Raw genomic sequence first — 25,168 nt, 5'->3', positions numbered from 1 at the left:
AAATACCTTATCTTGTTACAATCGCACTCTTCAGGTCTCTTCTTCTTCAGATGACCTCTCACCTCCCTCAGGTTTTTTATTTTATTTTGCAAAGTTTCAATCTAAAAAAAGTAACGATACAGATAAAGAAAAGATAAAGATAAAACACAGCATGATTTAGTCTTACTCTAACCTTCTCAAACCCATTCTTTTGTCACCAAATGCTTCCTTTCCACCACCTCCCATGACTCCCACCACTAGCAAGCATTTTCAGATTATCTCCCTTTCCAAAAGGAAACTACAGCAGAAGGAAACCTCGCCGGTGTTCGCCGGCTTTGATTACTGAATGTGAAAGCGGAACGTGGCACCGGGGGACGGGGGGCTCACAGCCTCATGTAGACAACCACTCCTGGTTCCATTGTGATTTTTCCTCTTGTGCTCTACAGCACATTTGTGAGGGGAGAAAGGTTACTCAGGGGAAAATGAAGCCCTTAAATTTCAGCCTGTTATGAACCTGAGAAGGGGGTGGGGAGGGAGTGCTCTGAAGCCCCCTCTTCAGAGCTTCTGAAAGAGAAAAGCAGCAAGGCTCCGTCGTTTTGCATGGCGGACTTTAGCAACGTCTGGCCACATGGGATATGGATTAGCGGTTAATTGTGCCACCCACATGGCTTATTTTTAACCACCTTTTTTTTAACCCCCAGTAAATGAAACTCCTGCTTTTGTTCAGTCTAGCTCACACATAGCGTGGCCCATTTCCACTCAGATGGCTATTACAGGCTTCTACCTTGGTTCCGTAGACAGCAGAAAAAATAAAGTAATCCAGTGTGAACAACAAAGTCACTGCAAAACAACCATTAGCCATCAGTGACCATAAGTCTAGTGGAAGCACATGGCTGCCGAAGCACGGATAGGACAGAGTGTTCAAGAAAAATACACAAAGAGTCGAGTCCAGCCCCATCACCCTAAATCAGAAACAACAGGCGTGTTGAAGCAAGCTCTCATTTTCTTTGGCACTCCTTATAGCCTACATCTTCTGAACAAAAAAGAATTAGGACAGTATGGTGATACTGAAAAAGCCCTTTTTTCATCCTAGCAGAGCTAGTAAGGGGTTCAGTATCTATCTGCCTTGCCACATGTCAGTCGGTACCATAAAATGCGGCCAGCAAGTTTTTATGTAGGACTTTGCTGTGAATTCATGTAATTTGGTAAGAGGTTACAGGAGGTCCTTTCTTTATCCTCGTCTTTGGCATTTGTTCTACCGTTATCAGGTCCTTAGAAAGACTGCTTCTTTCATTCACAACACGTGTGAAGGGTTTGACAAAAACGTCAGATTAAGTTTTATAGGCAAATTTCACAGGGCAAATGATCTCCAGGTTCTTCATATCCACAAGCCTAAGGAAAACGAATTCAATTCCAAAGTGCAAGGGCTAAACACGAGCAAGCAAAAGAAATAATTCTAGAAGCACTGAAACTAATGAAGCTCACTTTTCCTTGGGCTTATGTTTGACAGTTGAAGGCCTCTTTTTGAGAGGTGCATTGCAGAGCAGGGCTAGTAAGATGTGAAAAAGATTGAGGTGAAAGTTTTCCCAGGATGGGGGACACTTATAAGTCTCTCATTTATCTCATAAGGCTTATGACATATCTCAGCTATCATTTCAGTTGCAGTTCTGTCCTCCACTCAGCATCTTGTCTTCACAAACTTGTAATAATTATCTCTGAAATATCTATTCTGAAATCAGCCAGCAAGTTCAAAAGGTTCCAGGAAGGGGCACAGATAGCCAGAGGCAGACAGACACACACACAGTCAGCACGATCCTATCAGCCCACAGAAAACCATGCTGAAAAACACACACGGCAAATGCGTGACTGATAACATCACTGACCTCGTGGTCAATGTGAAGTTTATGGTCCTTCCAAGCTTGCAGTGACCTGTACAGATCCGTGTCACACTGAACGGTATCATTCTCCAGGATATAGCACCTTGGCGTGGGAAAGCAAACAATGGTTACTATTGTGGATACACTCACACAGAGCAATGCAAACAGCTGGTTTTAATAAAACAACTCCAGGACAGATGAGAAGCCAGATTGCAAATGACATGCAGAATTCAACAAAACCAATGTTCGTTCAAGGGGAGAAGAGCGTGTTATGAGCCAGGAAAGAAGTTTGGGTTTGAGTTGCCATGGAAATATTTCAGAAGTAGAAAAATTCAAGGAGACTATTCCTATCAAGCAGAACCTGTTGACTGATTAATTTTTATATGTAAATTGTGTTGCACAGAGTTCTTGCTTATTCAGTAGGCTGTCGACATAAATAATCTCTGCTAACTAGCGAACACAGAAAGCATTGCTCAGAAACAATTTTCCAATGCATAATTAAGTGATACAGGGATAGGGGCAAGGATAAACTACTACTTTATAAGAAGTATTACTAAATCATAAGGGGGGGAGGGAAACAAAGAAATTTTGCTGTTCTCTACAAAAAGGATAAAATTCTTTAAAGATATCTCCCTGACTTCAAAGGCAAAATACCCTCTGATGATTTTAAGTGCTTATGTTTCACTAACTTCTAATGCAATCCAGGTTTTACAATTCTTTCAAAAAACAAACAAACAAAAAAATGCTGGATAGATTTACCCAAGAAGTTTATTAGGGGTCAGCAAATACCAAGTATCATTTTTGAATGCTTGTTTAATTTAAAGCTGAGTATTTTCAATACTCCTTTATTTTCTTTTAACCACCTCATGCATGTTGTCCCACTGCCTTCTTTCCTGCAAGTGTTCCTGGGGACTCCTCATGAATTATGCACAACCTTCCCAACAGTTCCTTGTGTGGATTTGGGATTCACCCAGCAAGGCAGCAAAAATCAATTTAATTTGTTCCAGAAGAAAAGCACAAATAGCGATTTATGGGTCCTGAACATTCATGAGAGCTGCTGCAAGGGAACACAATTCCCTGATGTCAACCTAGCGACGTTTCCTTGTATTAGCGAGTCTCTAACCCTGTAAACAGAAGTCAAACGGAAACCACAGATTTCAACAGCAGCTAACTGGCTCATGCCTGTTTATATGAGCTAGTCATTAAACAATTTAATGCACATAATCAATAATGATTGGTGGGTTTCCTGATAATTCACAAGCGGAAATGGTGACTAAACTAATTAAGTACAGTTGAAGATACATCATCATCAGTCCCTAGACTTGCACACTGAGGAAAGAAGTTTTAGCTATTAGAGTCCCAGACAATTCCCTCACCTCTCCCTCAATATGTTCCATTTCCCAGTCCTCCCAGTCCATCCAACTTCATTCATAAAACAGATTTTCCTTTCCTAGCACTGGCTACGGAAAGCTCCGAGAGGCTGCCTCCTCCCTTCTTTTTTGTTTGAAATAGAAAGCAACCAACGACATGAAACTAGGTCACGCTCCAGCTGGAGCCTTTGGTCTCCGGACAGGCCAGGTTACCCACTACACCCGGACATTTCCATGGGTAGAGCCCCTCCTGGTTTCACACAGATGTACACACAGCTGTTGCTTGCCCTCACTGCAAACGCACGCTGGTCAGCGATTGCTGTCTCCAAAGTGCAGAAGACATAAAAGCACTGCTGTAGTTCTTTGGTAGCTTCGTGCCCCTCTGAACATGACAAAGCCAAAATAAAACAAAAAGCTGTTGTACAGATGAGAGTAAGAATTTTAGTGAAGCTAGACTGGGTATCCAAAAGGGGACAATATGCTTATCGCAAGTTAACACACCCCTTTCCATAAAGCGGCCACTTCAGCAGGAAAAGCTTTTAGAAACACACCACGTGCACTCACCTGTGCGTCACTTTGATTAGGCTCGGGGCTGCATACTCTGCAATGCCACCAGTGCCACTGTATTCCCCCATGTCTTTATCTTCCTCCTCACGAAGTATAGCCCTCTGCATCTTGTGCCGCTTGGTGATGTTTCTTGGTAATACAGGCTGGTACCCATCCTCTAAGCCCAAGTTATAAATGGCTCCATCCAGCTCAACAGATACAGAGCGGATAGAGCGATTCCGGGCATAGCTTGGTTTGTATTCTGCATGGAAAGGGAAGTGAAAAGGATTAAGAGGGGGGGAAACAATATGTTACAATTCAGTCCTCTGTGGTTCTTGGGAGGGGAAAAAAAACCAAAAAACAAAACAGCCCATACTGTGATATATAGAATTAACTGGATGACAGATGGTGTTTGTTGCAGCTGTCCTCTGAGCTGCTGCTTCATTACCTTTTGCATGGATAGATGGATACCTTCAGGTGTGAGAGAGAGGGCAGATATAATGAAAATGCACAAGGATGGCAGAGGGGAAAAAAATGTCCTTGTCACTGAGAGCAAACAGCTAAAAGAGACTCTGCTCTTCCCGCTGAGAGTCGCTAGATGGCAGCAAGACCTTAAAAACTAACCCTGACAGGTCACGACAGGTCTTCGGCCACCCTTCCAGAGCAGCTCGCTGTCACTGCCGGCCGCACTGTGCTGCGCTGCTGGATCCCAGCAACGCTTCCCTGAAGCTGTCCCAAGTATCCCCGCTGTTCAGCCTGAGCCTTTTCTCAGTTCTATGCTCATTCTTCAAGGTAAGATTTTTTTCAGGAAGGATTACTATCTGAATCTTTACTTTTATCCACATCTAATTTTTTTCTTTGCAATTATTTTCCTGATGTGCAGGCCAGTCAGCGAGTTTCTGGATGAAGCACCACCTCCAGTGCTGTGCGTGCACTCAGACTTTGCTTCTACATTTGCAGCCCAAAGGCAAAATGAAACGCTTGCTACGAATTGTCACTACGCAGTATGAGATTCTCATTGATCTTTTCACCATTAGTGCTTTCCAAAGCTCTCTATCCCAGCCCAAATCCCCAGAGCTGTTCCTCTGTTAGGTCTGGAATGGCACAATTATATCTTAGATCCATGTCTAAACTTCCCTCCTGTATGATGGGGTTCATCTCTGGCCATATTTCTTGCTCTCTGCCAATGGCTGCGGAGAGTCACTCATTACACTAAGCATAACCATCTCATTTCTTCAGAAAAAAGTACAACCTAAGTGCCACAGTCTCTTCTCCTCCCTGCCCAGTGCCCGAGTCTTTGTTCTGTATATGAGGCTTGGAGTCATGTCAGACATTACTGGAAACAATCAAGTCCTTTGGCTCCTCTAGTCACCTCTCCTTTACGCAGAGCTGAAACACACAGCCCATCTCACAAGAACGGGATTTCGTTCTGCAATCTGATAAGGGGAAAACTCAGCCAATGTGCCAAACGAGATGGCCAACATTTCTTGCAATCCCAAGCTCTACAGGAAAACCAACTTCCTCTATGGGATAACCTCCACAGTAAAACAAGCAGGGGAAAAAAAAAGGAATGGGAGGTAAACCAACAAAAATTGACAAGTATTCCTGTCAACTGGCATGCTCTGGCATTAACGCAGAGTGACTTTTTTCAAGAAACCTTACATTAATCCCAAACGGAGTGCAAAGTCTCAAAAGCCATTTTGTAGACTGTGGGAAGAGAAATAAACATCTCCTCCCACCTGAAAGTGGTCCAAAGACTATATTCTTGTCAGCACCACACACAGAAAGTAGAATACCAGCTGGATTGTCTGGCTTTGCACATTTTCCACCTGTGGTTCAAAGTTTATTGCTGATATTATGCCAGGTGAGTCACTGCCGAAGGGGGGGCGGAAAAACCCAAAAGACCAACCCTATTTCAGGCACCTATTCAGGAAACGTTTGAGTAAGTGAGAAGGAAACTCCCATCTTTTTCAGAAGTAGGAGGACGTTCCAAAAAGCTACACCCTAGCAATTATATTCAAAGTACAAACTCCCATCTCTTTAATTGTTCCCTCATTTCATCTTGTTAAGCTCAGCCAACTAACAATTTACCTTCCTTCCAAGTCTAATATGCCAATCCAGCAAGTTGGACCTCAGCAGATAGCTGCAGGGAACTGTCGTCTACTCCCATCCCTGAAGAATGAGAAGCCAGGAGTTACTCCTCCCTTGCAGCCAAACTAACCCAGCCTTACAGCGAACAAATTGGTCTGGAGAGACAGCTCACAAAGGACTTGTATTGCTTCATCGCAATGTGCTATCCACAGTGCTGACTCAGCGCTGTGGTTAGTACCAAACTCCATTATTTTCAGACGAAGTGGTTAAAATATTTGATAGGATCAATATTCATCTGTGCTGTGCTCTCCCACCTCCAAAGTGCACTGCCAGCATAAGTACCGATGTCTCATTACTTACTAGTCAATCCTCCCCTAGGTTTAAGTTTTACTCTCCGATTCATTTACTTGTGTACACAATGCACTAACAAAGTAGATCTAGGGCTGTTAAATATTTGGCCCCAAACACCTATACTCTCTTTTTCAAGTTATTAAAGTTTGGCTTTGGTAAGTTCTATGAGTCCCGATGCCTCTCTCCCTATGGTCTTACAGAATCTAGCTGTCTTACAGATGGTACTGCTGAGAAGCTGCATCTTCAGAACCGAGTCTGGAAATAGAGTCCGGAGAAATTTAAGCCTAAGCAAGCTAACTACGATTCAGTGCTGCACTCAGCCACAGCTGTGTCTTCTTGGACCACTTGACAAGCATGCCTGTCTTCACTGGAGCCTGAAAGGCAGTACACTGTTCTGGTCCAGATTTCCCCAGACAGTTTAGAAACTCAAACACACCTGATTTTTTACAACTGTTTTTTTGATAGCATCTCAGGTTTCAACATTGTCTACCAAAAGCACGAACTGCAGAATCCACAATTATTATTTAACTGAATAAAGCAAGGCAATGTTGCATTATAAAACCATCAACTCCCTATCTGACATAAACATGCCCAGCCTTCGGGTTTATATTTAACTCTCCTCACATCTTCATCACTCAAGCCTTATTACTTATTTTGCAGCCAAATTCATGATTTAACACTGAGATCATCTGGAAATGATAGTTTTCTCAGAAATAACTGACAAGGCTGTAACCAGCTCTATCTACTGTATGGCAACTTCCCCGAAGCAGGAGCATGACTGCTCAGCAGGAACACTGCTGAACTCTTGGTCTTTCCTGTTGGTCTCTCCTGTTCTCCTTGGTCTTTCCTGTTGACACTTGCTCTTCGTAGGTATTTTGGATCTGATGTATTTTCCAGCATCACCAGGATGACAGAATATGCTGGTATGCAAGGATTCTGCTTCTACACATGACACGAGGAACATATTCACCACTAGCCTTGTGAATTCCTGCTTAACGTTTCCCAGTAATGTCTATATATTTTCCGGAATTTTATAGAGAAGCAGCATTTTTTTCTTTAACACCAAAGTAAAATTAGGCACTTTGAAGTCAGATTTTTAAAGATATCTCAAGTGTCTAGAAATACAGATAAGATTTAGAGGTGTGGTGTTTTTTCTTGGGCATTATGTACCTAGGGATTTCTAGAAATCTTATTTTGAATCTGTGTCTTTAGATATTTTAAAGAGGAAAAAAATAACCCAAACACTTTCCCACACCCAGTTTCTCACAACTGCCACTAAAAATTATACTTCAAATGCACTCTTTAAATTAGCTGATGTTCAGGTTTGGGTCACTTTGCTCCAGCATTGAGACTACCTCAAAAGAAAAACAAATTACATGAAAATTAGAATAGAAATGCACTAGCTCCTTTGTACACGCTTCTGTTTGTTGTTTACAAATCTGTGTGGCCTATCATCATTTCTCTACATGCAGCTTAATAACTCCTTTAATCACATGCACTTGTTCATCACAGGAGGAGATCAAATCCACAGCAAGAGAAACATAATGGACCACAACACAGCCAAAGATTTTAAGAGCTCACTATTACTTTAAACTGTGTTCCTACTGCAAAGCTTTGTTTTATCTTTCTTATAAAAACAAAAACATACTAAGGAAGATAAAGAAGACACAGAAAGACAAACATTCCTGGCATCCAAACCCAGAGATACCATGCTTATGTTTCTAGCGTGTAAAACCTTTGCAGGTGAGTTGTGTATTTGTACATGGCCCAAGTGGCACGTACGTGACGTCACCCTGTTTTGCAACTGAATTTACTCAATTTAGAGAACACTGTTGCCTGCATTGGTGTACCTGGCAACGGGTCTAAACCATGCCTACATTAGAAAGCAATTACTTTATCAAAACATTTGGTGCTTCAGCCCCTCTATCAGCAATTTAGTCTGGCCTTTTAGACCACACGGTCTCACTACACATAACTGGTTTAATCTTGCTGAAAGACGAATCCTCATAACCCCATTAGGGTTTGCAACACACTTGAAGCAGGGCATCCAATTTAGTTTTCTGCAAATGACTGTAGGTTAGAATCCATCAAAACTGCTCTGCAAATCCATCTCTTTTAGGGAGCGATCAGGCTGTTTCCTTCAAAATTACACTACTGCTGTGAAGTAAAGCATTAATGTGGATGTAACCCTAGTCCAGTTTGGAACTTCTGTTTTCTATTTAGCTATTGTTCAATCTAATGAATAGCATTTACTGGCATTCAAGTAGGGCTGCAGTCACCAAATTCTGAGCAGCAGAATCCAAAGATGCCCTCAGAACTATGCAACCCAGCACAGACTGCAATTTATCTCAAGCCTCATGAAACAGGCCATAAAAATCCAAATACACATCATCAGTGTTCAGGTCACCCTCTTACCATTCACAATCCAGCGAACCAGCTTTCTTAGGTAAGCTGTTTAGAAAAACCTTGGTATGTTACCTTCACTTGCCTTGCTTCGTGCTCATTTGCGTTCAGCATGTGGTTTGTTAGATAAGTGCATGTAAAAGAATAGCCAACACCAAATAAAAAGAGTCCATGTCAATAGGTCCAAGCTAACCTCTTCCACTGCATGGCACACCCTGGATGTGGGCAGAGGGCAAACCAAAGCATCTCTGCAGTCAGTTATTCTGCTCAAGACACAAGCAATTGGAACATGGTTGTCAAGATCCTATCTTATGCTGCTAACGTTTATGCCTTACGGTTCAATGAGGCAAGCGAGCTGAAGGGTATAGTGTAACCTCTGCCACTTCTGAGCAGCACATCGGGAAAGAAGCACCACTCTGATCCCTATGCTAGAGGGAGCCGCCTTCACTTTTTGTACCTCAACCTCCTTCACACATAAACTAAAGGTAATTATACACTTAACCACCTGCCCTCGATGTTGCGAAAATTAGTTAATGTTTAGGAAGCACAACACAGATGAAAAGTACTTAAGTAAATGTTAAGTATTATCAGATAGCATTATGTTGCCCTCACTTAAATTGTTTTCCTCTTCTTATTTAAGTGCCTTCGATCTACTCCTGTTATTTGACTCCCCATGACTGAACTTTATTGTGTGACTTGAAAAGTTAATTGAACTGCAAGTTCTAGTGTTATTTAAAGATTATCTGCTGTGCCACACATTTAAACACCAAGTATAGTTGAGTAATTTCATCCTGTAACCAATAATTTTTTTCAACTAAAAATTAGCTTAGTAGGTACTAATCAGCTTGCAAGGCAAATATAATGGGAGAAAATCAATTTAAACTCTCTGTTTGAAGCTTGTGCCAGGTCATTATACAGAAGACTAATCTGCTAAATAATTAAGGCTCTGTATTTGTGGAGTGAGACTAAAGAAACATTACAAGTGAATAATAATTCTGTGCTGCCGTTTGCCTCTTTAATCTATAATTAGACTATGTACTTCAAATATAGATGTTAGTTTGACTAAGGTTTAATACAAAGCCAGTGGAATGGGCTTTCTAAAAAAGCACCTGATCTGTAGAAACAGTAGTCATCCCCTTTGGACGTGATCTCTGGTTAAAAATCAGCCTTGTCTCCATGCTGACTGAGCACAAGGAAAGGACGGTAGAAGCAAGCAGCTTCTGTAACAAAACACACGCATCCTTATTAAAAATAAATTACTGCAGTAACGGCGCCAAGCATTGCAGTACCTACTGAAAACTGGAGCATTTACTGTAAAACACTGCTCATGCTTCACGCCCTACGTAAGGATGTGCTACTTGCCACTTCAGTGGCACTGCATTTCCCTGTTCCGACAGACATAAATAGGACACTATTTTGGATCAAACACTCCTTTTCCTACACAGGGACAGCCACAAATCTGATTGTCCAATATTAGGCACAGTTTCACAAGTAGAAACACAGTATATACGCTGAGAGAATTCAATGCCCATGAAAATTAGGACAATTATGTGTTAGAGAACAAACACCTAACAGTTTTCTAAGGCAGAGACAGAAGATACAGTGGGTTCCTTACTTTTCTTGGAGAAAAGTTTCTTTCTCCGTCCGACATGGCTCAGCTTATATTCATTCTCTTCACAATTGCAGTCTTCATTATTCCTGTTATAATACTTGGGCAAAATATTGGAGGTGCCTTTGCTGTTGCCTGCAGCTGCCAAGCTCGCCATTCCCTTGCACTTGTGTAGCTTCAGCTTTCCACTGGCATCTTCCACACACTGCCATTTCTGGAAGAAAAATTCAGTGATTAGAACTCTGTCCCAGATGTCCCTTGTCTAATGGCCAGGTCCAGAGATCTATCAGAGACTCCTCACTGCAGTAAGCTGGGGCTCACCTATCACCCACTACCAAAACAGACTTTTTTGTAATCTTCCATTTTCAGACAAAACAGGAACTCTTTGGAACTCTCTTGCATTTGTTTCCTGGAGGCAGAACAAGGGGTATTTCTTAACGAAGTCAATACTACAGCTGAAAACACGAGGGTGACAAGTGATAACTTTCAGAAGCATAACTGTGCTGTAAACCAAGGATGGTTCAAGTCTTATCCATTGGTTTGAAAGAATCCTTGCCTGCCAGCAAGTGTGTTTGTCAGGCTGGCAGGAATCTATGCCACTATTATGCCATTAAAACAGCACCAAGCTCCAGGCCTGCATATAATCTCAGCCCTACCCCATACTCTACACAAAGGGAAAAAAACTTGTCGGAGAAATCTCCTCTTTCCTAGTTCAAACGTCTGATGGTGGGATGATTTTATCCAAGTTGTGGATTCCTTTACTGTAAGGATCTGGTCTGAGCTCGTTATCTAGACTCGTTCCACAGTCAGAGAAAAGGAGAGTTTCAGGGTATAATTCACTTCATCCTAAGGTGGCTATATAAAAAAGGTAAGAAAAAGGGTTGCCCTGAAGAAGCGCCTGTTTCTCTTCGCTGACCTTTAAAAGGGTCAGTATGACTGGATCAGCTACATAAATCTGTAATTAGACAAGTTTATCCCCATCTTGAGTGTTTCTCCTAATGGCTTTTCCCATTCAATATCCTTGGGCTTGACCAGCAATGGTGAGCTGCACTGGATGCCTATGAAGTGAGAATCCCCTCCTTTTTCCACTCAAACCAGAGAAAATCTCATATCTAATCTCCAATTCCTTCTGTTACTCAAAACCTGAAGTAACTTGCTTATAGCTCCCTTTGTGCTGCTGTCAGAGCTGTGCCAACGGCAAGGGAGTTCAGCCACCTTCAATCTGGCACAGAAGTTTTACCCACTTCCCTGATACATCACTAAATGATTGCACCTACTGCTTTATTTACCAACAACACTACTAGCTACAGAGCTATGCTTTGAGATATATAAAAAAGCCTAAGAGTAATGCTTTAAATAGAGACTCTGTGAAACACTTCAGCTTTCTGCTGAGTCTTGAGAAGCATTCCTCTTTTTCCCTATTACAAAATCCTAAGTCTGTGCCTCCAGGACTCATTGGAATACTGAGAATTTTCCAAATAAAAGAACAGAAGGAAAAACAGCAACAGCTCCCAAGTGAGATGACATTTTACAGCAGCCTGCAACTCTAGGAGGAAGATTCCCACAGAGGTGCGCCCAGGCTAGGACAAAGCTTATGTTTTCCACTGAAACTCACTCCATTGTTTGCATGACAACAAAAGTCAGAAACAGTACCCTTGTGCTTTTGTAATACGGAATTTAACAGGAGTCACAGGTGAGCCGGCCAGTTACAGCGGATTTATCTATGTCCACAGGAGATCCTCTCATTTTAAATTATTAGAGGTATGATGTGTCCACTTATTTCCTCAAACAATTGGATACCAGCTCTCCTGAGCTATAATTACTTCTTAGTTGCAGATACTGTATCCAACCTCCTGTATGATCCAAGCCTTGCACTGATGCAGATAATCTTGGCTTAACTTTCAGCACAAGGAATCACTGGAAATCAATGAGAGATACTGACAATAAGACATTGGAATCAGACACTTTTGCGTTGACTGTCTTCATCTGTAAAGCAGGACACAATTACCTAGGTGGAGTGTAGAACATAAATAACCTTTGAAGAATAAATTGCTGAGTCTTGTTTATTATTTTTTATAAATGCCTAACTTTGATGCATGGACTGAGGTTTGAAGTAAAAGTTATTATACTAGAATAAGAAACTGTGTCTTTCGCAATGAAAAGATGTAAAAATGTTTGTTGCTGTTTCCCATTTCAATTTACCTGAATCTCATTTTTGAAAATATATGAACAAACTGCATTTTTTGTTCAGTACAGCTCTATGCTGTAGGTGTCTGATACATGAAAAATGAAGATTCAACAGAGGGCAAGTTAAACGCCATGATGAGAACTATTGTAAATAAGTGCTCTGATGTGTGGCCCAAAAACATATTTTCTCTACTTCTTTCATCTCCTGTCAAGAAAGTGATGCTTATTTTTCCCCTCCAGGTGAACTGGAAAAAATCCTTTAATTTTTGGTGCAGTTTAAATGTTTCCAAGGCAGCTGTATGCTACAGTGAAAACATCATAAAGGCTTTGCTGGAAGGGCACATTGTATGCATTAACAGGCCCACTGCTGAATGACTGCAGCGCAGAACTACGTAAATGACTTTAGAAGCAAACACTGAACACATGCGGGCAGGAAAAAAACTCTCAAGCTTTTACTTTTTCCCCCCCAAACAGATATGGGCGTGTGTGTGAATGTGTCTGAGATTCAACAGCTTACCCTTAGTCTGCTTATAAGTACAAACACAAATTCGCTAGGTCAATATCATGGCTATTATCAGTTGCAGTCACTTCCACAGGATGCTTTCAAACTTATGGAAAAGGGCAGTAATTGCAAGGGAACTGTGGAAACCTCTGCTTGACAGTCAAGAAGATTTAAACATTGTGAATTCTGGCATTTTAAATTGGTTTCTAGCGCACAGCATACCATCATGCAGAAGCCTGTGTCAAACCCTGGAAGCAACCAAAACTATTTTATAAGAGGTAATCACTTAAATAATTAAATCCCTGTGTGAAGAACTCCAGCGTGCCCCAGAGATACTTTGGCTCACAGGTACAAATGATAACGATCCAACAGCAAAACATAATTACATATAAATAGTGGATTAACTCAACCAGTCAAAAAACCAAAGTGTCCTTAGTTCACCACTTGCCCCTAACTTTTCTGGTCTTTTCTTCATTAGATCAAAAGATGTGTTCCTAATCCAAGTTCTATAGCTTGTAAGTCCCGAAAGGGAGGGCAGTTTAAACTAAAAGTCAGTGGAAAACCCACTCCCCATAAGCTTCATCCCAGCTCATATCAAAACTCCAAAGGAAGAACCTGTCTTTCCTCCTGCATAGCCTTGCAGAACAGCTACTCAAGCCACCAAATAAATGGCTTTTGCAATACGTCCTGAAGTCCATCAAGCTCACATCGTGCAAAACTTTCCAGACACCTCATTTAATCATTAAAGCTGTTCCAGCTGGAGATTTCCCACCATCTTCAGGCAGGCCAAGTTAGCTGCTGCGCTTGTGCTTTCTGCCACCTACTGTGCTGGGCTTGTTCTAACACTTCTACTCCATCCTCTACCCTACTCCCACTGCACAACACACGCTACTCGGTTAGTGTGCAAAGCAGAAGAGTCTGGGCTTTAGTTTAGTGGAGAAATTAGTGCTACTGAACTGAGATCTTGTTCAAAGGTACACTGCAAAGGAAAAAAAAAAAAAGACAGTTCGTAATATATATTCTCCCCTCCAGACCAAACTACCTGCTATATGTATCAACAAGAGTAAATTAGGACTTCACTATCTATGAAACATGAATCTTAACAGGAGCAGCTGTAGACTGAACAGACGCCCTGTTTCCTCCAGTAACACTATTCACCTTGAATATGCAAATGACCCCTTAGCAGAAAAAGACATGTTGTATTTTTCTGTCAAAACCCCATTATTTCCTTCACAGCCTCCATCACCATGAAGTGGTTTTTGCATTATTGTGCATCAATGTCTTCTTACCACTACAGCAATCACAGATGTTAATTCAAAGTCATTACTTGAGGCCCCAATCAGAAATAAATAGCCGTGACCTTCCCTGTAGGACTTTTTCCTACAATTCACTCATTTCCCTCAGTGAATCTCTCTCAATTGACATAGTTTTTTTGGGGGGAAAAGGGCTGATCACACAAGCCGTGCTAAGAAAAGGTTCCAGATGAAACATAGAGCTTTCAGAGCTGAGCCTTAAATCAGCATGCTGTGTCTCATCAGCTCCTCTTTTTGTTAAGCTAAAGAGATTCCATTCCCTTTTACAGAGAAAAGTGAAACTATCTGATCAGTTTGCTGCCAGCAAGGCTCCCTCCCTAACGGTTTTAGGGATATAGGCTCTAAGAATCAAAGTTTCTGCCGGATAATGAAGTCCTCTGTCATTGCCAGCAACCCGACAACAACACTTCAGCAATATCCACCTTCTTTAGTTTATGCCGATGCTTTCCGAAGCCCATCCTTGCTGCCACATTGGCTAGTGAGCTAGAGACAAACTGCTTTAATGCCTAGAAATATTCTAACTTCCAGTCCAAATTCATTTATGGGCAGTCAGGATACCTTTTTGCTTTTATGAAACAGTACAGTTACAGTTTAGTATGAAACAGTTGAAGCAACAGTTTAGTTATCTCTTCTCCTTTGCTTTGGTTTGCTCCTTGTGTTATCTTTTATTGGGCTTACGAGGACAAACCAGCAAAATCCACGGAGCGATGCAAGCCCATTCTCTGCAAGAGGTAGTTCTACTGCTTTTGCTGGTGGCTTGTCCTCAGATGTTACACGCTTCGGGAAATAGTCAACTTGAATTTCCCACTGTTTGTCTCATACACATTACTACTACTCTGTTCTTGCTGACTGAAAATAATTGCTTTTTCTGTGTAGCATCTCTTAGATTCAGGCAGAGATTCCTCTCTCAGCTATTTTTTTGACTGAATATGCCCAGTTCTTTATTTCTTTCCCACAGGTATTATTTTCTTAATCTTTTAACGTTTTTGTTGGTGGTTTTTTTTTTTTGTTCCCTGCCCCCACTCCATCCCATACCTTCTTCCAATTTATCCATTGGCAAAGGACGAGTCTAGTTCCCTCTATTTCATGTCACCAGTATATAAATAGCGCTGCCTGGTCTTCATTCCAGCTGGACCTTATTTCATTACACTGGCTCATGATTTTTGGAGATTCAGACCTCTGGGCTTTCAGCTCAATTTCAGTTGTCAAACACTACCTATCACTCAAACCTCAAAGTTGTAAGATGGATGAACAATTTACTGACAGAAAATTTGGAGGGCTTTTTAATGCCCCAAACTGTAGCTGAAGCGAGGCAGGCACGACAACCAACTAACATGCAAATGGAAAATCAGGTATTCAGCTAAATTTAATATTACAATTATAGAATTCATTTATTATTAATATAATTGGATTGTGGAATCAAATGGTCCCAGCTGCTGTGTTAGGTACTGCAGAAGCTAAGGAGTGAGTGCAGCTTAAGCAGAAATTACATTAGTGGTGGAGGAAAAAAACAGCAGCACCAAAAGGGGAATTGATTTGTCGGAGGTCCCACATCGAGTCTGTAAGAGTTCTGAGGCTGAAGCAAGTCTCCTGACCTCCAGCTCATTGTCTTTTGAACTAAACTACTTCGCTACTCGTGTCAGGATATTTGAAAAATTTGGTGGTTTTATTAAATGTTGGTATTGATTTTGGCAAGCTACTTCCAACCCCCACTGCTGTAATGACAAGGAGTTTAAAAATCTCGGCTAACAAGAGATGCAAATTTCTTGGTTTTGTGAAGCAACAAGAAGCAAAAACCTCACATGTAAAATAGCCTCCGGAAATCATTATAGGCTATTTCTGGCTAAAGAAGGAAAACAGTTTTGTTAATTGTAATTCCTGATAAGGAATACAATCCTTGAGTAATGGCCCTTAATAAATCATCACTATTTTAATTTTCATGGTTTGTTGCCTCCTAATGTTATCAGTTTGAGGGCTGATAAAATTTTTAATGTATGAAGTTATCAACAAGTCATTTCTTGTCGCAATCGCAGATTAAGAACCGGATCCTGAAAGTTGCTGAGCACGTGCAATTTGCACTGGAATTCAGGAACTGCAAAGATCTGCCTAACAAGCTATTAAAATTATCTGGATTCTAGCTGGCTTGATATGCTTCACTTATCAACAGAACCTAAATTCTTTAGTAACCTCAGGATATCTCTGCTAGGTACAAAAGAACCGGACAACCATGAAAGATACACAGATCAAAAAACTTCCTTCCCAGTTTTTAAAGAAATTCCTTATAAAACTTCACTTAGTTTCTTAGGTCTGGCTAACATAAGTTCAAACTACAGTGCCCTCAGGAAAAGGAGAAAATGTAAGTAATTTTTCCACTGCTCCACCCGTGGCAGTAGGCAATGGCTATTGATGATTATGGTGGCAGGGACAAGATCTAGAGGTACCACTTATGAATTGCTGTAGGAAAACACAAATTGATCAGAATAGTTTTCATCACTGCTATGCCATACTGTGTCAGAGAACTGGGGGGGCCAATCGAGTAGGTGATATACTTTTACTTATGATATCTTCATGCCAGTTACAAAAAGCGAATGCCCCTTTGTGATCCTGGCACAGCACAAAGCAATCAGAGGGAAGACTGCATATCAAAGCTTTCATCTGCAGAACATCTGAAGTAAACAAAGTTCAAATTCTTGCATTTTGAATGTTCTCCTGGTGAAAAGTGTCATATAAAATAACATTAGTTAATGCTATTTAAAGGCAAACTCTACTTGTAGTAGAGTTATTTGCACATAAATAGAGCTTTGAAAATAAAAAGGATTTGAAAAGGAAATAACGTGAATTCAGACAGCTACTTTTCTTCACAAGTTAGCAATATTATTGTACTATGCCAGGTCCTGCTAAAGACAAAATTAATACTCCCCCCCTCCATGTAGAGCATAGAATCCCTACCGCAATCAGCAGTGCTGCAGGTATTGCATGTTTAACAAATGTGGAGAAAGTTGGCAAATGACTTAGAGGGAGATTTTGTGCAGCTGTTGTTATCATACGGTGGAGTTGCTGGGAATACTCTACAGAGCAATGCTGATATCATAATTGGCTTCCACAAAAGCACATTAATGCAGGCCGCCAGATAAAAGTGGGTCAGCATCCTCTTACCAGCCAGTTTGGAATGAAAGGCCGAACTACAGTGAGGAGAAAAAAATTGTGTGGAAGCCATTAGGTACTAGGATAAATGTTTTTTATTTCATGTGGGAAGAAAGAGCTCATCTCTTTTAAATCCTTGAATATAAATGCTGAGCTGCTCCTTTCATCTGAGCCTACAGTCACCCTTTGTTGGATGCAAATAACTAATACAGACCAAACCCTACTAACTGGAAAAGAAAACATGGCAACACACAGATTCCCATTGCACTCAGAAGAATTTACATATATTAGAGTTGCCAAAAAAATCCCACATAATGGACTCTGAAACAAGGCTTTAAACAGCATGAATAGCCTCATCTCCATGATCCTGGTGCTCTCTTATCAAAACGATTATAGGTCAAGGAGGGTGACAGAGATTTGCAAAGGAAGAGCATTTTGTGGTGATAGAACTGTATTCACAAACGTGCACGCTCTCAAAGCAGAATTTCAATTTCTCCATCTCACATTCAAAGCTTTCTTTACCTCTCCTTTACTCTAAGCTTTGTCCTTGTCTCTTCTCATTCACTCCCCTTCTGAGTCTTTGTCCTCCATTTGTGCTTCTCATCTCCTGCTCACACTTCAGATTCCCTGGCACTGCTCAGACTTCTCTGTGCATGGGACAGCAGGTCCCCAAAACTTGTTTAAATTGAAAGAAAGAGTCCAATGACTTTAGCTAGCTTTCACCTAATTCTGACCGAGACTTCTCTTTATCTTTCCATCAGGATGTGAAAATTCACCCTTTGCACTGAACACTCCAGATGCTGTTAAATGCACAATAATAAAGTCTCCCGCAGGATCAGGAGACATCTGCTAAATAACCACTGTATCTGCTGTATACCATAAACTCCCCCAAGGCAGTGCTATGTTATTCATTTGGGCTCATTCTACTTGCTATGCAGAGCTGTGAACAGCACCAGCAAACAGACAACACCCATTTGTCATTTGAGAAGTTGGTCTTACTTCACTCTGAAAAGACTTTTGGGTGCACCCATATTTAGACACAATTTATCCTCAAATAAGTACATTCATCTCCCACTATTCCTGCTGTCTAGACAGACTACTAGGACATATTCTCCAGAGCAGGAGTTAGATGGATTGAGACTCCCCTGAGAGCCCTTCCCAGACTCTAATTGACTTGATTGTTAGGCAATTTTTCCTGATGTCCAACTTAAATTTCTTTTTTGCTCAATTTCATCCTATCACTTCCAATTACATCTGACTGAACTGCTCAAAACAATTCTTCTCTCTGTCTCCTGACACTGAGGATGCAGCACACACATCGCTCATTAGCACACCTTCACTTTGGAATTTATTGGTAATACTGAGTATGGAGTTGACATTTTATCCCCACTTCTTACAGATGTCAAAGTTATTTTATTATCCATGGAAGAAAATATAAGCCTGTGAATGTGTGTAGACAATACAGGGCCTTCCCCCTTCTTCCATAACTGAGACATGTGGTAATTAAAGTAAGAAAGCCTGAACATAGCTAAGTTACCTTATGCAAAGAGACAGCTTCAGTGACAACATGGACTTGGAAAGCCTCTTTTCCCCTCTGTTCTTACAATAATGTTCAAAATAATTGGGAAGATGAAGACAAAAGGAAGAAGTTGAATCATCTCTCAAAGGGAAAGTACTAACGGAAAAAGAAAAGCCATACCTCCCCAAACTACTTACTAGATGATGCTGTAGCAAAAACAATGACTTTCCCCCCAGTTTCTCGAAGAACATTGTAAATTCAAAAAACAGTGGCTTGCTCCCACCCATCTAAAATTTCAGCTTGACATCTGATGGCAATAAGCTACTGCAGTTCAATATTTTTAGGAAGAATAGGACATTATAATCTCTCTTTATACTAAATCTGACAAGCCCCAGGAAGAAAAGAGCATCTGGAAAATGCTTATACATATAAATTGGATCCAAACACCTAAGGAACAATGGACTCATTTCGCAGGTGCACTGAACTACACGATCGGTAGAGCCAGAAGCAGGGAGTCTGGCCTCTGACAGTAGAAAATGAACTACTGTAGCCTGAGTAGCCCATTACTGACTATAGCTTTGGTAAGACATTCAGACCACGTCTGCTGGAACGGTTATATTCCAGACTGACTTACTCTGACAGCCCTCTGAGCTGCCAGGATATGAGGTAACGCCAGTCTAATAAAGAACACGCTAGCATGTGGACCCATCTAGCTTCACCCCTTTGACCACATGTCCACAGGCAGAATGCGTTACGGTCCTTGAAAGGCGGTACCTCTGACTGGTACCTGGATGAGAAAGCAAGGGCACAGACTCAATTTTGCCGTGCTTCCAGCAGATGAGAATTCCCCCCAGAGTGGAGACATCTCCCCAGGAGTGGAGCTGGTGGAGACAGCTTTGCTATGCCTTTGCACGGCTCTGGTAAATTTGCAAAACCTTGTCATGCACTGAGACCATGTATTGATACTACTCAAAATGTTTTTTCCCCAAATTTCTGTGACATAACTTTGATCAAAAGTGAACATATTTTCATATCTGCCCAGAACAGTTAGGTAACAACAAAAGAAATAACACACAATCAGTGAGCTTTGTGCCCCTACACACAGAGACTGCCTGCAGTCATAATTGCATGTGTGTTTTCACAGTATAGTTTTGTTAGGAGGGATATATTGAGTTCACAGAATGTTAGTTTCCCATTATCACATGTAATTCCAAATAGGAGCAACAAAATGAGTTAAATTAAGAATTCTAAGTAAAGGGGGCTATATGCATTTGGAGGAGGCCAACCTATTAGGTTCATTGTAGCTTCTCATCACTAATGAATCCCAAACCAGATTCTGTTTGGGGAATAAAATGTTAAAACAGGCTAGGCAGTTCTCTTAACAGTAGTCAGGAATCAATACAGAGGCACTTGAATCAGCAATTTCCTGACTGACAGTCAGTCTCTTAAATGCTGTAATACAGTTTTGAGCAAAGGCCATAGAATGAGCCATTTGATTTATAAGTTGGCATTGACGACAAGGTGAAAGACATTGTCACAGTTAAGGTGTTAAGCTTAGCCCAACTACAACTGCTTGCTTTCAGTCAGTGGTACAATGCCCTACCTGGCCAAGCTGTTCACAAGCTGTTTGGTACTCAGCTCGCTGACAGAGGTCTTTTACACGCTGGTATTTGGGTAGAAAGTTTTCTTCTTGGGCATCTACCTTCTCATTCTCTCTCTTATGCAGCAGTTTACTGGGGGAGGGGAGGAAAGATGTATTTTTGCATTAATATTAATTCCAAGATATACATACAGTTTGCTGAAGAGGCTCAGAGGAGTAGGTTATCTGCCAAGTCCATAGCATCACTGGTGGCCAAAACTTAATAGTCTAGTAGAAACTAGCACTTATCGTCATCTCTGATAACACACAAGTTATTTGTATCATGCTCTGCTCTCAGGGAGCATAAAAAAAACATACAAAACCAAGACAGTGTGTTTCATGTCTGACTGGCAGGCAGCAGCATCGGTCGATATAAAGAGACCATATCCTCCTCACTCTACAGGGCTGCACTTTGCAAACCCTTCATGCCCTGTGTTACGTATTAAGACAGAGGCATAGAGGGAAAGGCCAGCAGATGAACACTCAAGAGAGGAAAGGTTATTCATACTCCCATGATACAAGCAGGAGGGACGGGGGCAGCAGCTGAAAGAAAAAGGGATGCCTTTCCATCTCTCAATCCAAGTAAGACTCCCCTTCCCCCACCCCAACAGCACATTTATGCAGGGTATAGGCAAAGGCCATACATTCCCTCCTATCACACAATCACTGCCATTAGGCATACTGCTGCTGTGGCTGTGTCCCTGCTGGCACAGCTAAATGGCTTTAGGTCCGTGGTAGAGTGCTGCTTTGGCTTTAGCTATTCAGGATCCTTCTATTTAAAAAGACTGGGCTTTGTGATTAACACTTTCCTTACCCTCTTTCCACTAGGAATGAGTCTCTCCACACCTTCATCTTTTTCTTTAAATGGAACCTAGGAGAAAACGAGGACAGGAAGAAGGAAAACACACAAAACCAGTAATCAAGTCATGCTCCAGTTTTCTTTCCCACCCCCAATTTGGATGAGAAACATTACATATAACCGCACAAGGAGACATCCAGCTTTATGAACCAGGCACATAGACCTCAGTGCAAATCATGAACAAACACAGGACAGATTTGTTCTCACAAGGACAAAAATCCACAACAGATCCATATAGTACAACTATTTCAACATAAGCATGTTTAAGGCACAGGGGATTAACTGAATTGTCCTTGATCACAAAGGATCACAAATTAAATCAGGATTTCCTGACTCCGTTTGGGCTCTTAACCTGCACGCTACCCTCCAAGTATCCTATTCTAAAGCAGCTGCTCATTTCCGCCTCTCCCTCCACCCAACTACTTGTAAAGCAAATCTCCTTCTCTTTTGCTGCTGGTTTTCTCTAGCAAGCATCCAGCCTAATTCTCTTCTTCAGTCTTCTTCCAATGAAAAAAAAAGTCAAATAACTGTGCAATTCTGAGTGCCAGCCTGTCTTTATATTATAGTCTGATACACAACCAACCCTTTCAATTCAATTATTCTAAAATTTATTCAGTATGAAATGCTTTGCTACAAATGATGCCACAGAGACATTTAGAAATCTATAACTCATACAGCTAAAGACCTTCATGTGTAGCCCTCTCACGGCTACACAGATTACATTCAGTATATCCCAATGCCATATAGATAGTATATGAACCTGACGAAAAGAAAATAAATAACTGAAGTCAGTCACATACTGCCAAATAGGCCTTTCGATTTTCCAGTGAATAATATACTCATATAGATGGTAATTTTGTTATAATTTCATTTAAATTTGCTGCATGTTGCTGAATACTTGCTCAGTCTCCCGTACAAACACATGCATGTTTACACACACATTTCCGTTTCTTACCTATTCACTGGTCTCTCAGAATCCAGAAGCTTTAGAATGGATTTACCATCCATATCAGATGGAATATCCAACCCAGCAATATCTAGAATTGTAGGTGCAAGATCAATATTCAACACAATGTGAGGATTCCTGAAAAAACATATATGAGAAGCTGATTTAAAGTCTATGTAATGATACCAAGCAAATCCAGCTCTTCCACGGAGACCAGGGATCTGAAAAGGCTTATTTTGTGACACCTACAAAGACGAAAAGATGACGCAATCCGATTAATTTCCATGAAGGGAATTAAAATGTAAAATATAGCTACGTTGCAAAACCTCAAGAGGGACTAATATGAAGATTTAAAACTTTAGCACAGAGCATTTTTGAGAAAGCAAAGTAATTCATAAGGCAAAGTTTGTTAATTATAGTAGAAGAGGGTTCAAAAGTGTTTCAAAACATGGGATAGCATTGGAAAAACTCTTGGGTGTCTTATAGAATCAAAGTGTCTGCCAAATATGCTGATGACTTTATTAAAAATAGATTTGGCAGGTAGCACATGCTTTATCTGTTTCAAAATATGTTACAGAAATAAGTACCTCAGTTCATATCACAGCCAGCATGTTCTGAAGGGAACATGAGTAGAAATATATTTGCAGACAGGAACAGTTATGAAGGAAAAAAAAAAAAAAAGAAAATAAAAGCACAGCTTTAATTGAAATTATATCCATCTTCCCAAGTGCAGGTTTCCATCCTGCAAACGCTTAGGAACAGCCATGCCCTGCTACTTAGAGTAGTGGCATGTGCTCCTCAGCCCCCACGGTTAACAGGACAATATTTGAAATTAAGTTGACTTCAAATTTGGTTAAACCATCAGCATCAACTCCAGGAGACTACAGTCAGCTCCCATCCCCAAACCCGTTGAACTTCCACAGCTGAATATGAGTTCATGCATCAGAGCATCTGTGCTCTGCCTGGCATTCAGTAGCTAAACAAATGCCCAAATTTCCAACCACGTGACTTGGTTTTACTATGGGTCTGGTTTTGAAGAAGCGTTTCAGGTTACATTGAACCTTACAAACTTATTTCAAATATGTCTATGCCAGTGTTCTACAATGACTCACAATATTACATACGTACAAACTCTTTATCTGCTATTTCTTTTCTTAAAAAAATAAGGCAGGCACTCAATTTCTTTAAAGGGGGGGGATGAAAGTGAGCACACTGCTCTACAGAGAGTCTTCTACAACACTGAACATAAAGAATCACTGTGCTATGATTTTCAGGCACAAAGGAAGGATGGGACCAGATGGGCTGCTATACATGTCAATGCAGAATTCTAGCTCAAAATACAGGACAGAAGAAACCTGCTAAATTCACATTAATTAATGAGACACCATTTAAAAATGACTACATTTTTGAGCGAGTGAGCAAACAGGCACTGACAAGAGCATGGATGATGAATTAAATTGATGTACCTAATTTGATTTTAATTACTAATAATTGTGGTGTAGCATATTTGGTAATAGAAATGAGAGCTTAGTAACGACTGCTAAAATGACTGCTATTAAATCTTCGTTGGTATCAAAAGGGAGTCATGACAATTACTCTGCAGGAGAAACATAAGGTTCACGCAAAACATGGATGATTGAAGTTCTACCATTTAAAGAAAATCAGGCTGAAAGGGAGGATCAATTTATTATCTGATCTATTTCCCCCCCAAGGTATTTTATCCTGTTCTTCCTATTTGTTGTACTGCGATGCGCCCTCCTCCGTTAGACTCTGCCAGGCTGACTCCTCTGATTGTAACAGAAATATTTTTTCATCTTCAGAAGCCACTGAAAAATAAAATTCAGTGGGAGGGTGACACAGCTTTTACATATGTCTAGGAGTAAAGACCCTTGAACTACAGCAGACACAAGGCAGCTGGTCTCTAGCATTGCATGTTGCAGAAAAACTAGTTCAGTCCTTTTGGGCCATATTAGCGTTGCCTCTCCAGTAAGACCAAAAACTGCAGTTGAATTGAAAGAGAGCGTGTTCTTAGAAGGCTAATCCAGCTCGCTTGAAATTCTGTGCTGCTGCAGACAAACTTCTTCCCGTGCTGAGGTAACATGTTTAATTCCACCTGAGGAATCCCTCCCCTGCTCTTTAGAGAGGTAATATTGTTTATTTCACAGGCATAACTGCCATAAATTAATTAGACACAGTGCAATATCTACAGAATTTAACATTTTTGTGCCTGCTGATAATGCGAATCAGTGAATTTAACCAGTAAATAGAATGAGATTTTTTTATAGCTATTTACTACCATATTACATGCTAGATCTGTTCCTCTGTGGTAAAGAAAAAAAATTGTGTGTGGAAGACTGGGTGTGTTAATTATGCTAAAACATGCACACTGATATAAATAAAAGGCAGCAAATTATGGCACTCTGTCCAAAATCATTACTTAAGTGCAAATATTTGCTATTGAAATAATTGCTTAGAAAGTGTATTTACATAATTTCTTAGCTGATCAAAGCTACTATTTTAATTAACAGTCATATTCTGCATGCTTGCGTGCATCCGACAAACAGTCCTAACCGTGTAATCTCAAAGGATGAGCCAAAAAGAATCTTCGTGGAAAACAATATATGAGCTATTACATACATTCTTCTTCATAAACTGAAACAGGTGACCCCACTAAGCAGTTTAATGTCCAGCAATAATTACCTACTGTGGCAGCAAACATTATACAATATATTTTTTTACCTTGAAAACGTGACAGTTATGTGTATTATTTGCACTCCTCAAAAGGAGGCAAATAAGCGTCTCCGAGATTGGACATATTTCAAAGTGTTTTTTT

The 25,168-nt window shown here is 40.7% G+C and overlaps 1 protein-coding gene across 6 annotated transcripts in view; it reads right to left on the bottom strand.

Moving 5' to 3' along the window:
- The window catches only part of SULF2 (sulfatase 2), a 167,483-nt gene that overhangs the window by 9,784 nt on the left and 132,531 nt on the right, over positions 1 to 25,168 (bottom strand). For 5 of the 6 annotated variants that reach the window (XM_064465672.1, XM_064465673.1, XM_064465671.1 and 2 more), the window contains 7 exons: positions 22,345 to 22,473; positions 21,345 to 21,401; positions 20,495 to 20,624; positions 10,233 to 10,440; positions 3,791 to 4,034; positions 1,863 to 1,959; positions 7 to 101 (listed from right to left, as the gene is read on the bottom strand). In XM_064465672.1, coding sequence (XP_064321742.1) covers positions 7 to 101; positions 1,863 to 1,959; positions 3,791 to 4,034; positions 10,233 to 10,440; positions 20,495 to 20,624; positions 21,345 to 21,401; positions 22,345 to 22,473 — 960 coding nt within the window. Of the gene's footprint in view, positions 1 to 6; positions 102 to 1,862; positions 1,960 to 3,790; positions 4,035 to 10,232; positions 10,441 to 20,494; positions 20,625 to 21,340; positions 21,402 to 22,344; positions 22,474 to 25,168 lie in introns of those variants that run through there. The other variant, XM_064465676.1, reaches the window with a different exon arrangement.

The sequence above is a fragment of the Phalacrocorax carbo genome, chromosome 14 (assembly GCF_963921805.1).
Source record: "Phalacrocorax carbo chromosome 14, bPhaCar2.1, whole genome shotgun sequence".
Classification (NCBI taxonomy): domain Eukaryota; kingdom Metazoa; phylum Chordata; class Aves; order Suliformes; family Phalacrocoracidae; genus Phalacrocorax; species Phalacrocorax carbo.
The sequence above is the reverse complement of the archived record's forward strand: the minus strand, read 5'-3'. Positions and strand labels throughout refer to the sequence as shown.